Source organism: Balaenoptera ricei, chromosome 10 (genome assembly GCF_028023285.1).
Source record: "Balaenoptera ricei isolate mBalRic1 chromosome 10, mBalRic1.hap2, whole genome shotgun sequence".
NCBI classification, from domain to species: domain Eukaryota; kingdom Metazoa; phylum Chordata; class Mammalia; order Artiodactyla; family Balaenopteridae; genus Balaenoptera; species Balaenoptera ricei.
This window is the reverse complement of record NC_082648.1, coordinates 59,279,044-59,300,205: the sequence shown is the minus strand read 5'-3', so window position 1 is coordinate 59,300,205 and position 21,162 is coordinate 59,279,044. Positions and strand designations below refer to the sequence as shown.

At 32.3% G+C, this 21,162-nt stretch overlaps 1 protein-coding gene across 8 annotated transcripts in view; it reads right to left on the bottom strand.

Annotated features, from left to right (window-relative positions):
• Positions 1-279: 279 nt before the first annotated feature.
• CNOT2 (CCR4-NOT transcription complex subunit 2) overlaps positions 280-21,162 on the bottom strand; it is a 112,901-nt gene continuing 92,018 nt past the window's right edge. For all 8 annotated transcript variants that reach the window (XM_059936493.1, XM_059936487.1, XM_059936486.1 and 5 more), the window contains 10 exons: positions 19,847-19,926; positions 17,081-17,206; positions 15,187-15,311; positions 14,047-14,167; positions 13,797-13,953; positions 11,165-11,226; positions 11,026-11,075; positions 9,076-9,176; positions 7,368-7,512; positions 280-1,423 (listed from right to left, as the gene is read on the bottom strand). In XM_059936493.1, coding sequence (XP_059792476.1) covers positions 1,337-1,423; positions 7,368-7,512; positions 9,076-9,176; positions 11,026-11,075; positions 11,165-11,226; positions 13,797-13,953; positions 14,047-14,167; positions 15,187-15,311; positions 17,081-17,206; positions 19,847-19,926 — 1,054 coding nt within the window. In that variant the 3' untranslated portion in view covers positions 280-1,336. The remainder of the gene's footprint in view (positions 1,424-7,367; positions 7,513-9,075; positions 9,177-11,025; positions 11,076-11,164; positions 11,227-13,796; positions 13,954-14,046; positions 14,168-15,186; positions 15,312-17,080; positions 17,207-19,846; positions 19,927-21,162) is intronic.

The following is a 21,162-nucleotide window of genomic DNA, read 5'->3' as shown; positions in this document are numbered from 1 at the left end:
AGAGTGTTCAGGAAGTTTTATTTCTAATGCTGCCATTGTTCATTTAAAAAATAGTTTTCTCTGTTCTGAACTTGGTTAATACTAAGAATGTCTACATTTTTAACCTACAAGTGAAACGGTATATGGTTCCATTAAATGACCTGTCAAAAGCTGGAAAAAAAGACTACGTTTTAAATTGTTTAGTCACACCGTTCAGTTGTAAAACTTTAGGTTGGTTTTCCTCTATTTTTCATGTTGAAGAAATAATTTCACAATTTCAAATCAAAGTCAACACTGCAGTGAGGAGAGCTTTTCTACTTTATTACAAAGAGAAGAAGCCTTTATGTGGTCAGAAAATACAAGATTGATCTTTTTTTCTCTTCCTATGAAACGCTGCTGTTCAAACAGCCAGAGTGAATTGTCTCAGTTCACTTCTTTAAGTCCCATCACATTCACTTGGGTATGGATGTCCTTGGCTGCTGAAAATCTGGCCCTTTAGTGCACAGGGCGACAAAGTCCCCTGACCAGCAGTTCCAGAATGTCCCATTTTCATATATTGCATCCATGCACACCTCCTAAAAATGAGGTACAGCAGGGCAAACATTTTCCAAAATAGATGTCATATATATAATATATACACATTCGTACATACATACCTTTATTCATGTGATGTCCAAAAATTTAAAAAAAATGTACACATTTATTACAAAATCGTAACAAAGACTGGACAGTGTTTTGCTCATTCTGGAAAGATGAAGCTCAGTAATAACACAACCCTGGAAACCATCCAGAGATTGTGGCAATATCTTTCTTCTAAACAGTCATATATTCTTGCGTTAAGCTTGGCGCAACTGCCTTTCAAAAACAGAAGGGGAAGTAAAATGAAGGAAGCAGACCTTGCTCATCTTTCCAAATGAAATACGAGAAGGATCTTCACATAAAAATGCACAAACATTTCTTATTTTATTACCAATAGTGCTACAATGAACAATGCAAATTTTGTGGTCTAATTCTGTTGAGTCTTTTGTGGGTTTTCTTTTTTACATTTTAGAAACTAAATGGTAAACTTCTGTCAGTGTACTTGCTTGTCTTTACAGACCCAAGTCTGTCTGCTGGCAAAAAAGAAAATAAATGAAAAAATTCAGACCCTGCTCGAACTAGAGAAAAACAAATTACAAATTTAGTTGTTGGGCAGCACATAATTAGTAAGGCAGGACCTCAAATGGTGACCCTTTGCGTAAGCCAATTGCCAGATCCTCAAGGAATTAAAACCAGGGTGCCTGAGCCACATCAGTTCTGCAGTTATGTTGAGTATTGTGCTGAGACAGCCATACCCCAAGAAAAGGGAAGTCTTTTTTTAGAAGGCTTGCTGAGCAGGGTTGTAGTTGAAGGTGGATGGCAGGTGAGGCCGTTCTTCTAATTTGTCATATTCCAGATGGAACTCCTATAAAACCAAATTTAAAAATTTAGATGATTTCCTTTCCATCTGATCTCACATTTTTGTCAAAATATATTTTATTTACTATACAAACAAAATAACTACAGGTATGAGAATGAACAGAGATATTAACAACTCTTTTCCGCTAAGTAAAATATAACTTGAAGAAAAATAATATGCTGTAGTTTCTATCTGATAAGTACAAAAATGTAGACTTTCTGCATAAAAGCCAGAGACTAGTCATGAACATTTATTTTATGACACAGAAATTCTATGCATTTTTTTTGCTCAAAAATAAAAGGTTGAAGGGAGCAATTACTATATCACTAATAAAAAGCACTGAAAATTATACGATATTTAAAGTAAAGCTACCTTCAATGAAGTATAAAACTTAAAATTTTACTTTTTTTTCCATGAAAAAAGTTTAGAAATAAAGGATTTTCCAATTTGTCTTATCACATGTTTTTTTAAAAAAAGCAAACAAAGTTATTCTAAACTTGTTATCTCGGGAAAACAATGAATTTAAAACTCACACATCTCCAGACTTCCCATTTCACAAACCCAAAACCCTGAGAAGATATAACTGCCACCCCAAACTAGACAGTAGTTTTGCTGTAGGCACATCTGAAGATGAACTATATAGCTCATTTTAATTAAACTTTCAAAACACTACATGAATTTTAAAATTTAAGAATGGTGAAGCAAATTCTTCATGATACTCCCCCAAGATCAAGAGGTGCAGAATATAACTTTGTATATTAAAAAAAAGCAAACCAAAAACATACCTTTTTAAAATCCAAAACCTAGAGGTTTGAAAATTACTAATTCTACAACCTGAATTCAAGTAGCACAAACTATCTCAGTTAATCCCATTTAAAACACTATGAACCGTAATATGTATTATGTACTAAAGAAAGCCAACAAGTAATGTTAGTACCATGGCTTAACATATTTCACCTTATCTGTCTTATTTCAAATTAATCCCATAGTAGATGTTTCCATTATTAAATTAAGTGAAAATTTCATTATTAAATTAAAATGAAAACCTAGGTCATGATTAAATTTTGAGATATAAAACCAAGTATTTAGAATTTAAGGATATTACAATAACAATTACAGAAATAGCAGGTATAATTTATCAGAAGCCTAATATGTGTCAAAACTAGAGACAAAGCTAAGTTTATTCTCATCTTTGTAAGCCTGTAAAGTAGATATCGTTATCTTCATTTTTGCATTGGAGGAAAATGAGGCTCACAAGTAACTTGCCCAAGTCATACAATAATTGGCAGATCTAGGATTAGGATCCAGATCTGTAGGACACCAAAGCACATGATTTTTCTAGTATAACACATTATTTTTAATATTTTTAGCCCAAGGTCCAAAACCAAAACTACTTAATTACACCCCTATCCATAAATAATGTTGAAAAAATTCAGTCCACTGACAAATGATGATAAAGAAGGCACCCTGTGATGACTTTTAAAAAGTTCACTTTAGAGTTAACTAAGGCACAGAGCTTCTTTGTCAGTAAAAACTAGCAAACACCAGAATCACCATCACAATCACCATAGCCTCCTTAATGCATTGTGTAGGCACCTCTCCCTCTCTCCCTGCTCTGTCCAGGCTTTAAAAGAATTTTATTGCCTGGCTGAAGATAAATATCTATATTAGTGGAGGAAGTATCTTCTTGCTGTAGCATACTTTTATTAAAATTGGCTAATTTTAGTTCTAAAATATGTGTAGTTATTGGGTAAAAAGTCTATTTGTAACTGACAAATCATATACTCCACTAAGTTATATAAATTAAAATTTTCTTCAATTGTCTTATCCTCATCATTGTGCACTGGTGAACTACACTGTATAATCAGAATTTAAACTAGAGTAACTTCATCAATGCACACAATTCCCCCCGCTACATATTAAAAAAAAAAAAAGATCAGTTTAAACCTAGGGAGCATAAATATTTTAATATGATAATTAAGAAAATCTCAAAGACCTTATATATCAGATTCAGAATCAAATTTTGTCTCCCATTTTTTTAAATCATTTTTTTCTCTTCTATGTATTTTCATTCTTCTTAAAAGACATAAAGCTTACAATCCATTTGCTCCCTAACTCTGATTACTGATAGTATCTTTTTTACATGTTTATGTTATATGTACACACACAACACATACCACCACACACACACACACACACCTTTGTATAATCTGTAGGGGCAAGAAGTGTGTCTGATTTGTTTATCACTACCTACTACTGAGAATACTACTGAGCTGCCAGGCTCCCAGGGCGTGTGTAATTAATGGCTGATTAATCAATGAACACAAGTTTTCTTCATTTGTTTTAGGAACAGAACACAAATTTTTTAAATATTCAAAGATCAGGTATTAGAAGTTCTATGTATATATTTGCTTTAATGGAGAAAAGATTTTTAGATTACAGTTTAATGGTTTAAAGCCTAGAAAGAGTTCTAGGTATAAAAAATCACATTTATAGCAGGTTATGATATGATAAAGAATCCTAAGCATTAAAAATCCTATTCAGTGTTGGACCCACAAGGTGAAGTCAGACTGAAAGAGTTCTGAAACTTTTAAGTCTTTAGTTTGAGAAAGCTATTGATAATAGAGGGGGAACTTCTATCACCTAAAAATTCTCTGTGGATAAAATTATTTTAAAAATCTTACTCATTGAGACTATATATATTATAACAAATTTTTAAATTAATGGGATACTGAATTATTCTAGCTGAATTACATATAGGATAGACCACATAGTCTGCTGACAAATCAAGATTATCTAAAAGAGAATAAGCAAATACAGTGTCAAAATTTTTATGTACATACATTACTGACATACAGGAAATTCTTTATATAAATAATGGGCTGAATCCTATAACTCACAGAATTTTTAGGGGATAAGGAATACTTCTGATTTAAATGATCTAATCCCTTACTTAAAATTACAGTTCTTCAATTCTCTGAAAATATTAAGTTATTTGCAAAAGTGAAAGAAAGAACCTCATACAAGTGAGATTAAAGACCTGATTATGGTCTAGATCAGGTCAATACTTTTCAATGATACCATGATAACATCAAGCTATTACTTATAATACTAATTCATACTGAAGGCTTCTTATGAGTTGAAGCTATTAAATGCATGTTCTTTACCTGTGAATTATAAACCACAACCACTTTACAGATGGGGACTTTGACTTGGGACATGGCACGTCAATGGATTTTCTGTAGTTTGATGAAGTCTGTTAATAAATATACTATGGAACTAAATTTCTTAATTCCTAATCCAATTTCTGGAAAAACACTGAAAACATCCTTAAAAAACAAAACAAACAAACAAAAACTCAGAAGCCTTTGTGAAAAGTTTATTCTGTGAATATAACACAACTTAAAAGTTTTAAGTCCATGAATTCTTTAAATATAATCAAAAGAAGTGAGCTGCATATTAATACTTGATAGAAACCAATATTTCTGCTTGCTTTCATCACTATGAAATGTTTGCTTTCATCACTATGAAAATAATTTTGTTGAAGAGTATCAGCACAAGTGGCCAGTAAATTACCTTAAGATTTTTCAAAAATAGTTTAATAATAATATTTCTCAAATTTTATTTTCCAACTTCACAGCTAAAAATTTTAAAGGTAAAAGTTAAGACAAAAGCTCAACTGTACATAGGAGAGATCAGATAAAATTAGGTAAAATTATTACTTTATGCACGCGCGCACACACACACACACACACATAAATAATTTTCTTTAACATGACATTTACCTGACTGAGGAATTGTTTTTGTGGGAAATTAGGGGCCTTATTAATGTTCAAGTTGTTTCTGAATATTTAATTTTATGGTGAGAACTTAGTTCTGGGAAACTGATTTTTTCACTTAAGTTGATTTCTTCACAGATACCAAACTAAAATTCAACTAAAATTACCCATCTATTATTGCAAATACCTATTTCTTTTTGTACGTATGTTTGGAATAATTTATGATGATATTGAGCAAAAAGCTTCAACTGAATAGAGAAAACTTCAGTCATTTACTATTAGAATTTTTCCCTTCCAAAGATACTCTTTCTCTCCTGAAGAACCAGGTTCTCAAACTATGAAGCCAAAGACCAGCATGATCACTGGCATCACCTGGGAAGTTGCTAGCAATGCAAATCCTCAGGTCCCATCCACAGACTTGCTGAACCAGAAACAATGGAGGTATGACCCAGCAATTTGTGTTTTAACATGGCCTCCAGGTAATTCTGATGCAAGCTAAAGGTTGAGAACCACTGACCTAACCTAACAACAACCAGAATTTTTCCATCTTGGAAGAACAGTTAACAAGCTGTAATAATAATGATGATAAAAACAACAGCAACAAACTACCACAACTACTCTCCTGTATCAAATACCCAATATACGCCAAGCACTGTACTCAGTGTATATGTGTGCCTGTGTAATATCAATTAATCTACATGATAAATCAGGAGGCAAAAATCATTTTGATTTAAAAGATAAGGAAGCAGACATGGAAAGGAAACTTATACAAGGTCCAAGTATGAATAGCAGAAACAGGAGTTAATTTCAAATCCTGATACAAAAAAACTAAGGTTTTCTACTTCACTACATTTCTTAAAGAACAGGTAACATACACAATGTACTGTATACTATTTGTAATTAATTATTTATTACTTATTTCATGGGTCTACCTTTTAAAGTCAAGACATGCATATTAATTAGAATTGTTAAAATAACTCAAATACAGTGTAGGGTGGTATACAGACTTGGTCTGAGAAGCAATGATATTTACCATTAGAGAAACACGCAAAAGTAATAATAAAAAAAGATTTAACCTTTTGTATGTGTCTTCTTTTGGGCGTTTTGGTTGGGCTCAGCCTTTCTATTTCTTTTTCATGTTTTATATGAAGTCTTCTTGTGATGTAAAATTTTGTAATAATTATCTGGTAAGCATTTTACACTATCTTTTTAAAATGTTTTACTCTTTTATCAGTTTAGTAAAACTGATTAAAAAAAAAAACCCCAAAACCCCAAGCCAACAACTAAAAAATTACCCAATGAACTGTCAAGAAATATTTTTTTTCTGTTTAAATTTAATAAAATCAACAAAACTAACTCTTTAGTTTTTAATCCTAAGCCTCATCAATGGAAAAGGCATTCAGAGAAATCCTGGAGTTATGAAATCAGATAATGTGAGTTATATTTTCTTCTAGGTGGACTAAGTACATACATAAGGAACTAAACACAAATGTGTAATATGCTATGACACTGATGCAAACTGTTCACATGGGACAGTTAGAAAGGTGTTTTTGTGAGGAAAAGTTGCAAACCAAAACAACTTTTTCCACTGGCCTCTTTCCCCAAATATTCAGCATACTAGTCAAAGGAACAATCATGATTAATGCTTGCGATTTTCTTTCTTTATATCACTTGCAAATAAAAACTCAAGCACACTTCCTGCAAAGAGTGCAAGTGTTTAAAAAGCCTATATACTGGTTTTATATGAAAAAATATATATATTATATAAAAATATATATAAAAATATATTTATACTGGTTTTAGGAAAAATCTCATATTTGCTTAAAGTAATAATAATATAAGAATACATGACCGGGATTGCAAGAGGGTATCTTTATTTTACAACTGAGTAGACACAAAAATATTTCAAATGTTACCAAGGCTTGTGAAAAATTACAAAATTTCTTACCAAATTCAATCATTTTCCTAAACTACAGGTAAAATGAACTGTTTCCAGATATTCTCCTAGAGTTTAAATCAAGCCAAGGAGGTGGAGACCTTTTAAAAGACTCAGCAAATATCTGGCACATTATTGGAATGGATGTACTGGTACATATAAACAGATAAAAGAGGACACTTCTTTTTAAAATCTAGATTTTTAGTTACACATTTGCACATGGAAAAAAATATACCTTAGCTACTTTCCTCCAGTTAAGACAGTCAAAGAAGTAATATGTTCCCCTCTCATATGTATTGGTTTTCATTGTTGGCTCCATGCCTGGTGCCCTGGTAATCCATACTCGTTCTTCTTTGTGGTATCTCCAATCACGGTTAAAACTTCAATTTTTAAGAGAAAAAGACAATTAATTTTTTCCTGTGGCTCACATCAAACATTTTCTACATTTTGTAAAACATTTTTCAGAAAATAGTCACACATAAAATACATAAATATTGATGCTTCTTTTCCCTGATTTTTGTTATTAAATACAACCTAGTAAAATAAATATAGGAAAAGACTTTCTTAATTTGCCCAAAAACCATACTCTTTAATTAACACACACATCTTTATTTAACTGAAGAAATTTTTTATGCAAGCGAAACAAGATCTTAAAACCTCTATGAGCAATGTGATAAAAACTTTGGCAGACCAAAGATACACTGTGTTCCAGAAACCTCACTCCTTTCTCATTCTTCTTAACATTCAATAGAAATTAAGATACCTATTAAAACAAACAAAACCCCCAACTATTTGAATTATTTTGTAAGAAACTAAATACAAAGTCTATTTGAATTAACTACATAAATTCACATAAAATTTGTAACTATGATGAAAAACCTCCATGCAAACAAATACCTTCCTATCAATACAATGAGGGGTTATTTTAGACATATATTTTATTTTAGACATATATTTTTTATATATTTATATATTTTTAGTCATAAATAAGATATGAGACAGAACTGCCAGTGATGAATGAATGAATGACTGATGAATTTATTTACTTATGAATAAATTAAAAGGAACAGGTAACAATTGCTATCTTACAAAAAATGAGGGAAAACATGGAAAAAAACATTCTCAATTGAGAAATAAAAAACAATTTATTATCAACACAGTGAATTTTACATTTTAAAGTATCTGATCCAAGGTCATTTATAGAAATGTTAGTAGGAATATTATAAAATACTTATTAAATCTATAAAAAGGTCTCCCAATCATTACATTGTAAGTTTTTAGTAACAATTCACTCTACAGTAAACATGATTAATAGAATAGTCTACTGGTAACAAAATGTTACCACCTGGACATATAAAAAATGACACAAAATTTTTATTCTTAGAGCATCAGGTAAAAACAAAAATGCTCAGAAAAACAATGTATTCAATGGACCAATTTCTTAAGACTAATTTATTTAAGTTGGCCAATAGGCTTCTGATAATGAATGTGGACTTTATCAATATTTCAAAATACACAAGAAATATGCACAGTGCCTTGCCCATATAATGCTCAATAAATATTTCTTAAATGATGAAATTCACTGTCATTAACATATGTGGTTCCACAAGGAGTAAGATGAACCACACACCCTATACTTCATATTTATAAAAATTAGATTCACCACACCCATGAATCAAGTTGATTCTATCTTCTTATACATTTACAGTTATTTAAGTTTGGAATTATTTTTATGTATACAGTGATTATGAAGACATGGTAATATAAGGTTTCAATCTAAATTAATTTTTACTAAATATAAAAAACTTAGATTTCTTGATGAAGAAATAGTTCCACTTTAAAAACAAAGACAAAAACTACAGCCACCATCATTTTAAAAAATGTTTTTAGAATAAACAATATCCACTATAATACAAAAGTTTTAAAAAATACTTTGAACATACAGCTCTACTGCAGCTAAAAGTTGTAATACGTCTCCTCCATTCATGTAATAGAGATAGAAGAGAAGGTCTTCTCCGTATCGACCAAGTTTTATTGCAGCCAGCTGGAAAAGAAATAAATTATTCTGAAATGTAAAATGAGTTTGAAAATCCTAACATATAATTGATTGCACTAAAGTAAAAATGGAAAGATAAAACAGAAACCCCTCTTTGTAGCAGATAACTGTTATTACATGATTACAGAAGTACAGTTATATAATTCTAAAGGGAAGTTTCATCATTTAAATGACTAAAGTCATTTAATAATTATTTCTGATACATTTATTTTAGGTACTAATAGGGGGAAAAAAGCTAAATAAAAACTTCTAAGCAAGACCTAATGCTGTCTTACTGGAGGTGTTTATTAATACTCAATGTGGCAATAGTGGAACACTGTGCTGCTCAGAGATGCAGGACTTACATTCAAGTCTTAATTTCATTACTTACTAATATGACCATATCCAAGTTATTTAATGTCTCTGAACTTTCAGTTATAAAATGTAGTCAACGATACCTATAAGGATTACTAAAAATGTAAATGAAATTAAGTGACACTGTGAATGCACCTTCTGTAGAGTGCCTCACAGAAGACTTAAAAGAAATAGTAACTGAATCTACATCTGACAGTGATTCACAAATCGATTATGTACTTTAGCAAATCACAGTTAAGTACAAAAATCATAAAGGGATAGTTCTTTATTTTGTTTAAATGGATGACGAAAAGATGACTGCTTCACATGTCGCTCCACAAAGCAGAAACATAACTGCCTATCAAACTATCAAACACAAGTTCAATAATCTCAAATTCTCACAGTAAGACAAATCTTTATTAAAAGCTCACTGAAATGAAAACATTCTTCTCTTTACCTAGTCCTGTATCTAAATGTTTAACCGTTGTTACACACTCTCTGAATGTTATTTTTCTGTCCATTCATATTATCCCCATTCAGGCAGCAGTCTTGAATGTGACAAATTCTCCTAAATTATTATTTCTTAAGCTGGCATAAGAAAGGGTTCTGGAACCCTCAGGTAATTGGAGCAAAAAATGAGTGCTATAGTGGAGGTGGCAGCAAATCATACAGTCCACAGACAGAAAAAACTAGCTCTCTCTATCTCGTACTTCTTATCTTCCATCTACTCAAGTATTACAAGACATGTCGAGAAATACGTGTATCTCTTTAGTTGCCTGTCCACCACATCAACAACCGTTTGGCTACACAACTGCATGGCACAGACGCAGAACGCTGTCATTTATATATATTTATATTATACATACTTATGCACCTAAGTATAACACAAATATATCATTTTTAACAAACTGTATCTATCCTTTCACATAACCAAAATCTAGATACCATTCTAACAAAACTGAACTCTCAACGCTTTCCCCTAAAGCAAAAGTGTTGTTTTCTTTCTCAGGAAAAAAAAAAAAGATTAAAGTTCTAATCTGTTAATAGTTATTTTATAACTAGAAATTCAGGTAATTAAAACACAGAAAAAGATGACATTAAAAAGTCAAAGATTACAGTTTTAAAATATATATTTTTTCATTAAAAACATTTTATCTGTAAACATAAAATGAGAATATCAGAAGGAAATTCATCAAATTTTCCAAGTTACTTTATTCCCATCAACTGTGGTTATGATTGTACTGTTACTAATAACTATAAGAAAGATTTTACTGGTCCTGACATTGTTTTTAAAATATTTTTAAAATATAACCCAGACCTCACCAAAACACAGGATTATAAACAAAAATAGAAATTAAACTGTTACATATAACTGAATGGACATACAAAAGCATACCCCTGAGACCACTGCTAAATATTTCAAAAATATTATGCTGTCTGAACTGCAAAACAGCACCTGAAAATAGATAAGTTCACGCTGAGTAGAATAATAAACTACACTCACCTTATCCCTAATGTGAATGTTCGTTAAGTACTCAGATGGAACATGGAAGTCTGGATAATAAAATGAGAAAAGCCTTATTAACTGATTCTCAGTTACAAATATATTTTTTAAAGGTCTAAACAAAAATAGATTCTCCTACCTATGTCTTGAGGTCGACAAGGTGAAGATGCCCAGGGTGATGCAAATTTGGGGTAGAGATTTCTGAATAAGGGAGAAAAAAAACATTCTGAAGTCCAAAGTAGAAAAAGAGATTTCTAATTTTATTTCAGCAAATCAGGAAAAACAACGACTTCAAATGTAAAATGAGCATCTTTAAATTTCTAATATCTTTTCTTGGTTTTACTATGACTTATACAGCAGGAAACCGAAACAAGGTTAAAAAAACATACATACATACACGCACATATCTGTATGTGAATTATTACTTCAACTCAGAATGCTTTAAATTCATTAATACAATGAATTAAAGTAAAATTACTTTCCCATTTATATGGCCAGAAAAAAAATATCAGTAATTATTAAAAACCAAAGCTCAAATTCAGCAAACACTGAGTGTCTATTATTATATGCCTGGCACTAGCATGCTTATACATCAGCAAACATAACAAAGACCACTGACAACGTGAAACTTACTTTCTGCTTGATGATGGTGGATTGGGAGGGAGGCAGACAAAAACAATTTACGTAATACATAGATAATATTCCATGTTAGTGGTGGGGTAGGGAGGGAAGATTAGTTGCATAATTAAATAGGGTAGTCAGGTTAGGGCACATTTAGAAGGTCACGTCTGAACAAAGATTTGAAGGATATGAGGGAGATAACCATATCTGTTATCTGGTAGAAAACTACTATAGTCAGAGGGAACTGCTAGAGCAACTAATGCAGAGTTATGACTGACATGTCTGACATACAGCAAGAAGGCTAGTGAAACCGGAACACGGTGAACAGAGGGAGAAGCTGTTAAGGTGTAGGTAGAGGAGAGACACAGATCATGTCTGTACAGATTAGGAGGCCTATCAAGATTTTGGGTTTTTAATCATAATAAAACTGCAAAACCTTACTGTGTATTGAGCAGAGAATGAACTTATTCAAAAAGGACTGTCCTGGCTGTCATATGAACAAAAGATTATAAGGGGCAAAGGGAGAATCAGAGACACCTGGTGATTGGCTAACGGAGTAATCCAGGCAAGAGAAGATGGTGATTCAAACCAGGGGGGGAGCAGTTAAACGTAGTGAGAAACAGGGAATTCCCTGGCAGTCCAGTGGTTAGGACTTGGTGCTCTCACTGCCGGGGCCCTCAGGTTCGACCCTTGGTGGGGACCTAAGATCCCACAAGCTGCGAAGTACAGCCAAAAAAAAAAAAAAAAAGTGAGAAATAATGTAGCAATGATTCCACTATGTCAGACGTTACTGACTGGTTAAGGAGAAGTTCCCAAAAGTAACTGCTGAATTTAATGACACAAAAGCAGTTTTAGTAAAATGGTGAGAGCAAAATCCTAAATGAAATGGGTTTAACAGAGAATAGGACAAATAGGAGATACAAAGATGGCTCTCCTGAGGAGTTTTGCTCCAAAGGAGAATAAAGAAATGGGGGGGGGGGGCAATAACTTACAGAATAAGCTGGATCAAGAGAAGGTATCTGTTAACATGGAAGAAGTAACAGTGTATTTGTATGCTGATGGAAATGATGCAACAAAGTGCAAAAAATTGTTAGATCCATATCTTTGAGTTTTCAAAGGTTTTAGGTAGAAAGCATGGATCAACTATGGCAACAGGGTGGAAGACAAGAGTAAGGTAGATGCAGATGGTTGTAGGTGACTGATTTCGTGGCAGGACTACGCTGACACTCTTCTGATTGCTTCCTTCGTTCTTAGTAAAGTAGAAATAAAAAGCAAGGTCACCATCTGACACTAAGCACAGGGGAAAAGGTATTAGGGGTTTGAAGAGGCAAGTGTAAAACAGTTGCACAAGAGAACAAAAGAATGAATGGAGTAGGCATGCCAGCTTGATTATGGCTGGCAGAATTAAGGGCTCATTCTTGAGGTTCCTGGCCATGAATCTGAAGTGAGACCAGGCAGTGAAGTTGTGTATTTTTCTCTAGCCAGACTTAGTAGCACAGGTCAAGAATGGAATAGGCAGATATAACCAGGGCTGTAGTTTTTGCCATGCAAGTATGACAAAGCAAGAGAGGGGCAAAGCAGTCAGGGGTATATGTAAACAAGCCATCATGACTGACCATAGAATTTAACTGGAGAAGAAGGAAGTGAATTCATCTAACGGGAAGAGAGACAGGGATGTTGAGGAATAGTAAAAAGGTACAAGAATCAGTGGGATGAAGATCCCAATGGAATCTAATGATTACAGGAGCCCACAGTAGAGGGAGAGAAATGGAAAACAGGAAGTGGCATGGCAGCACAATCTTACAGAGAAACTGAGGTTACCAAAAATGACGAAGTCAAAGGGATGACTAAAGAAGTGAGCAGCTGAGGTATGATGAAGGGTAAGATTTTTGGAAGAGAGAAATTCAAGAAGCTGGGATTTCAGGATTTAGGAAAGACCATATATGTGTATTTCGAAACTGCTAAATTATAAGAGGAATATTACTATAAAGTGAGAGTGATCCAGGAACTAATATAAGAGGGAATGACCCAAAGAGTCAGCAAATACCAGCAACAATGAGTGGCAGCAGATGATATAATTTGCAGACATGAAATTAAAAACTGCAGGGAGGTATTATACACAAATGTAGGGAGAAAAGAAAGAAACTTACTCAGGAGAGTTCAGATTGAGGCCTAATGTTGTTAAGTCACTTCCTAATGCAAGATGTACCATTCCTGGGTCTGTCTCTGCTGCCCTGATAAATGTTAACAGGCCAATCATTCCAAACTGGTCTGTCACCATCCCTTGGGGAATGTTAGTAACCCGACCTGGATAAGAAAAACATAGTCATTTTTATCTCTGAGGAAAAAGTAAAAAAAGTGAATTCTATAATATCTTTGATATATTTTATAGAGTCCCACCATCAGGTAACACCTGGATCCCTTTTTTCTGCTGGTTATTATTTTGTGTTGTTGAACTTTTATCTCCAGGGAATTTGGGTCCATCTGTACTTGAAGTTGTCTTGCCAGATGTATTCAAATTCTAACATGAAAAAAATTAAATGTGACATTAAAATTTGTTATGTATAAAAATTTCAAGTTCATATGCTAGTACTTTTCTATTCATTTTTTATTATATTTAAGTTGGTAGTAAATTATTACCTGTTTTTCAAGTTCTACATGAAATTTTTTGTTTCCACAACTGTGCCATGGTATACAAATAAATCCTGTATTGTACATATTTGAGTACTTAAAGGACAAGAAATATATGGAAAATATTCTTATTTATCTCAGATCTTCAGTCACAGACAAAAAAACCTCTCTATCTCAGAACTTTTTGTTTTGGGATACACTTGAAGTTACACTCCTCAATACTTTATTAGTATTTTTAGAAGTATATTTTAGAAGTATATTTAGAAGACAAACTAAATATAGTACATTACCTAAAATATCACCATAAAAGCCTCCAAGATAAGTTAGAAAATATGAACTTATTATTTTTTTAATTTTAATTATGAACTTTTAAAATTCATATTTATTTTAATTCTTACCCAATAATCTTCTTTTATCAATTATTTTAACAATATACAACTCCCATCACACACACAAAAAGCTATTTTCAGTGAAATGTGGAAGAAATAAACACACTCGTTAAGTCAGAAAGAGGAAGCTGGGTTGGCTGAATCAACACAGGAATAAAAATGTGTATAAAGATTCTTCAAGGAGAAAACTTACTCAAGAAAAACACAGCTCCTTAGAAGGCTATAATATCAAACTTCATGGGATCCAGCTGACAGGGACTACAATAAAAGTCTAAATTAACTCTGAGAAGTTCAACAGAAATTTGCAAACCTATATGAAATAGGGAAAAAAATAGGCTATCTTCTAAGTTATAAAGGTTTTCCACATTCTTCAGAAGTTAGATTATTACAGATATTCAAGATAAACAATTTCATAATAGTATTTAATAAGTCCTTAATATAGTGTACAAAACTGTTAATAAAACAGAAATCTGAAGGGAAAAAACTATATAATTCACATACATAATTCTCAGTTACTTACAGATTTACTGTCATCATTACTTGATGTTGGATCTTTATAACTGGAACCAGGTAACGCTGGAAAATCTTCGTTGTGTATTGAGAAGTCCTGGGATTGCTCATTTGCTGGTTTTGTTACCATCCCAACTATGTAATGAAAATAATCCAGAGAATTGCAATTGATATTTATAATATTTTGCTACAAATTATAAAAAGTTAACTTTTCTCACAATAATATAACAAAAGGATTTTTAAGTTACGCTATGAAAGCACACTTCAAAAAATTGGTGTTCTGGGTAACAATGAATAACTAAATTCTTATATACTGATTAATAACTAAATATACAAAACAGTACAAGGGAAATAAGTGGCAATCCTATAATTCTAATCTAATGTCATATATAGATGCTGAAAAAAACATAATTTGATATTGGTAATAATTATTGAAATTTTTGGTTTAAAAACTTGCTTTAAATATTTGACTAGTTATTATAAATACCAGTTAATTGTCAAATACAAATGAACAAAATAAATTTTAAAGAACATGTCAGTATTCTACTTGAAAGTGACTTACAGGGTGAGAAAATTGCAATCAATTATAAAACAACTCCACATTATTTCAGATTTTCTTGGACTCCATGTAATAGATGTAAAACATGCAAGAACTGGGAAGTAATCTTCCCACTATACTTGGCATTAGTCAGGCCCTTATTGGAGAACAATATCCAGTTTGGGGCTCCACAATTCAAGAACGATATGGAGAAACTAGAGATGGTCCAAGGAGAGCAACAGGAATGATTAAAGGGATGAAAAAATGGACCTATGAGGAAAGGTTAAAAACATTAGAGTCTGAACTGAGAATCAAGTAGCTAGGTACTCAACTTCCAGGGCAGATCATTTTTGTTTTTTTCTGGGGGGGAAGGCTAATTAGGAAACTCTTAATGTGTATAATAATAAATTTTTCCCTTCTTCACATGTTGTTATTTGTATTCATATTTTGAAAGCCACAGAAATCCCTCTTGGTTGAAAATGGGAAAAATAGTTATCTTAGAAAAGTGATGAAATGATCCCTCTAAGTTCATTGTTTCTGCTACTGGTCTGTATCAGATTCTACCAAAAGGAAACAAGTATGTGCAAAGGATAAAAAGAATATGGTTACATTCCTGTTACATAATTTTCATGTCTAGTTCATTTAGCATCTATTAGCCAAATCTCTTATTTATTAAAGACAGTGAAAAAGGGTATTAATGGTGACCAAGAGTCTACATAAACTATACATGACCCACAGGCAGTTCTCAACAGGAGGTAATTGTTTTCCCCATGAGACATCTGTCAAAATCTGGAGAGATCTGTGGTTGTCACAATGTGGGGGTGGGTGAGGGGTGCTACTGGCAGTGAGTAGGCAGAGGCCAGGGATGTTGCTAAATATTCTACAATGCACAGGACAGCCCCTCATTTACAAGAAACTACCTACTCAAATGTCAGTAGTGTGGAGGTTGAGAAACTGGCTTAGAAAAAATTGTTAATGTATGGTTAGTCATTATTAATCACTAGGAATGTGGGAATGTATTCTTTTAAAAAATGTGTGATGAATTGAGAAGAGGCAGACCATAGAATCATTATTAAGGTGAATTAAGGCAGAAATGCCTGAAGAAAATAACTTCTGAATACCAATGAAGACTTCCTTTTGGGATTTCTATACAAATTAAGTTTTCCCATTTAACTTTGCTATCATGGCATTCTGGGAGAAAAAAGCACTCTGCATTTATCAACTCTGACAAAATTACACTACTCTGATTAGAAAACACATAAACACATGTGTGTACACACACATGCATATACGTACATATATATATGTGTATGTGCGTGCAATAGAAAGTTTTCACTGGCCATAATTAAAAAGCTTAATTAATTACCATAAGGAGCTCTTCCAGCCAAGGGGTTTATTAATGGAGTTGGGTTACCACTTCCTTCCCTTCTATTTCGGTCTGCTAATGCTGGAAAATCTGAAAGGTCCAATCCTGTCACATTTTCACTTCCATCTAAATAATAAGAAAAAACACTAGTTACTGATTCTACAAACATTTTAAAGAGGTTATTAAAGACCAACTATAATAAAGTTTGAAATAACAGTGCCTTCTTCCTAAACAATGTACAGCACTGTACTTGGTATATGTAAATGTACAATAAATATTTGTGGATTGACTTCATGTGAAAGAATTTTATGAACAATTCAGCAAAGCAATATGTACTTACTAGCATAATAAAAATCCCAAATCCTAGAGACTTAACATAGAGAATAAGGAGTAAGGTGATACATTATTTCCCCTGTGAAAGATGGTACTCAAGTTATAGGATGTTAGTTAGCAAGAGGGGAAACTGTTGCGATAAAACTACTCTTTCATTATATCCAAAAGCAGAGGTTGTATCTGGAATGCTTGGCGCTTCATTTATAACACAGGTGTGACAATGACACTGCCTCCTGCAAACAGCCTGAATCATATTTGAGGCATAAGCAATGGAAGCAGAAGCCCTAAGGACTTCTTTTTTCCTGTGGCCTATTAGTCCCATACACAAATGTGTATGCATGTGAGTGTGTGAAAGTGTGTGCGTGCGCAAGCGCACGTGCGTGCGTGCACGTGTGTTTTGCAGCTGAGGGTATAAAGTAGGGTGGAGAATGTAGGTAAATGTAGGGTTCCCATGTCTAGTGCGTGAATTGTATGAGAATATGATACAAAGCCCAGAAGTTTATATTACCTATTACACAGTAGGCGCTCAATAAATATACAAGGAATGAATAAAACTTATTTTTGTTCATTTTGAATTTAAAAAATCAGTTTCTTTCCTTTTAAAAAATAAATTTAACCCAACATTTCTACTTTGCCTATTTTAATCGTCACCTTGATCTCTTCTCAACATTTATTATTCTATTATTCTTACAATCGTATAGTCTTAATTTTTGAAGAATTTATTTTCTAGCTTAGCTTTACCCTATTTTTCTTTAATCTGTTTCATCTAGTGTATTATAACCATGTTCAATTTATTTTGCCCCCTTTTCCAGTTAATTTTAATTTTTCTCTAAATTTCGTAATTAGAAGAATCTCAGAAAGAAACTATTAACTCAAGATTACTCTGTTGATAGAAAATGGTTACATTCCAAGTCAGGTGACAGTTTAAATTTATGAAGGGTAAAAGATAAAATCATTCATACCCATTGTTTTTAAAGAAATTGCAGTTCATCAATTCTGAATTTTAAAAAGATACTACTGTATAAAAGGGCAACAATAGACATTAACAATTTATATAGTGCTTTAATTTAAAAAGCAATCTCTTTTGAATTACTTGATTACAAATTAACTAAAAACTTTCAATAAGTATTAACTTTTAATACACTTCTTCAGGTCCTCTAAGATGGAGTTTAAAACTGCCATATGCTATTTGAGAATAATTTTAACCTAAAAATATTAACTCACAAATTTTTATTTTTAGGGTAAGACTTGGAAACAATTTTCCTAGTGTAAAATATACTTAGTTAAAAATGACTTTTAAAAGTAATTCTAAAATTTACAGAAGTGTATAAACCATAATTCAGAATATAAGATGGCACTGTGAGACACACTGTTACTTTATGGTTCATTTAGGGAAAAAACCCTCGCTAATTAAACTATGATATGCAGCCTAATTTCAGAGATATTAAAATATGAAAAAAATCTGCATTTGAGGAACAATGAAATAGGCTATTTCCTATTAGAACGCAAAACTTTAAATGCTAAAATTTGACATTTTCAAGTCTCACTTGGTCAATCTATGCTACTAAACATACAATAACACTGAAAAATTAAAAGCCGATAGCCAGAAATTCCATTTCAATTACTAAATCTTCTTGTGCTTTCACATACGCCCCATTTCATTGATCATTCTTTCACCTTCCACTTCCTTCACGTGTATTTCTCTCTCAACAATCATATTCATTTTTGCTCCTATGACCATAACAACATTCTTTATTTCCTTTCTCAGGAAAGGGTTTGGAGGCAAGGGTGGAAGAAGGTGAAACCTGAAGCAGAATAGCAACAAAGCCTCCTCTTCTGTCTGAAGCAGCTGATAAAAGAAATAAACCAACAGACTGCAAGAATTCTTTACTGTCAAAATCAGAATTGGTTTTCCATGTAATTAAATTCTGAATTTTACACATAAAACTGGATTAAAAATTTGTAAGAGTTAAATGCCAAAATTAGTATTATTAAAACTATTAAGAAAAAATTGTAAGCGCTCCATATAATTTTAAAGGTTTCTTCAATCTGGGTCTCTATAGCCAGAATGCCATACCACTCAACCTAGTTTAGACTGTAGTAACAGGACTGAGATAGGAAAAGCTCTTGAAGCAAAAAAGATTCTGAGGCACAAGTACAGACTAAGTAAATGTTTATGCTTTCTCCAGGTGTTAAGGAAACAAATCTGATGTTACAACACTATACTATTAACATGCCAAGTGAAAAAAATATATTTAACTATCTTTCAACTGTTCACTGAATTAAATCCTATTGCCTGTCAAATTCTCCCTAAATTAAGTTCTATCATCTTAACACAAAAATTCCTTTAATATTTTGACTAGTATGTTGAATTGCTTTATATTTCAAGATCTATCATATTTTTATAGGGTACTAGCTCCAGAATAAGCTTACCTGTTCCATTAAAAATGTTACTTGATAAGGAGTTATTCATTCCAAATGCCTGATTCCTGTTCATTCCAAATCCAGACATACTGGGTACATAGAAAATAATTTTAGATATACAGTAAGAACACTAACTTTCAGTTGAAGAAAAACAAAAGTGTTTACTTTTGATCTCCTCATATAAAACAACATGTTTAAAAACAAATACTAATTTTTTCTTGAGTTGAATCTTTATTGTTATTTAAAGCTTCCCTAAAGTCCTTCCATGAACAACTGAGAACCAAAACATCTTAAACAGATGAATTAAAAAACAAAAAGCAAAGAATTTATATAAGCCTTGAGGAAAATAGAGATTAAGGGTATAGTTTTGTATACTTGGAGAGCCAACTTACTGGATATAATGGAAGAAGTAATTAACCTCAAAAATATGCAATTTAGTTTAAGACTACTGTTCCTGAATACTTGTTTTTCTTCCACTACTGGTAAAATGTGCTATTATTACTTTTCATAAAAGATCTTCTTTCATACAGTCTGTCTTTCCCAACTAGAACATAAACTCCTCATGGACAGGGTTCATGTCATATACTTCTTTGCATCTCCTGCCCTTAGCATTCAGGAGGCTACAAAAGGCACTCTCAGTAAATGTTCAGTTGACGTGAATTAAATGGTGCTTTTCTTTAACTGAATTCAGTGTTCTAAAACACATCATCTAGTTTATCTTTTAGCTACTTAAAAAAAAAAAAAACTCTCCATAGTGCTCTTGATTCTAAAGTAAGGTATTTGGTAAATAGTTACCAAAGCTTCCCTTTTTTGCACAAGCCTAAACATGGGAAAACAAACAAACAAAAAATAAGGCTGAATTTAAAGCAAGGCCAGAGTAATTAAGCATGTCAAAAAGAATCGTTAACACAAATTCTAAAATGAAAGTATGCATCTTTAACATCAAATAATCTGATAAAAGACAGTGTATTAGTGTTATGAGTAAGGTTAAACTGTTTGAAGATGACAGGGTTTTAAATTTTTTGCCTAGATTTGTAAAACTAACTATGGCCAAACAATATTTTCATAAAATAATGCAGCTGGTGAAACACTCTAGAGAAGAGGAGAAAAGTCAATAGAAAGTTCTGTTTAATAGCATGTTAGAACTGCTGATGATATAGGTACCCTCAAACACTGAATAAGTAGTAAGAGATGAAAACATTCCATAATACATACAGCTTATCAATAGTAATAAGCAGGGCTTTAGAGACCCATACTTCATTGACAATTTATAAGCAAAGTATTTTTTAAAAACTAGAATGTGAAAAAATATGGAAAGGCAAAAA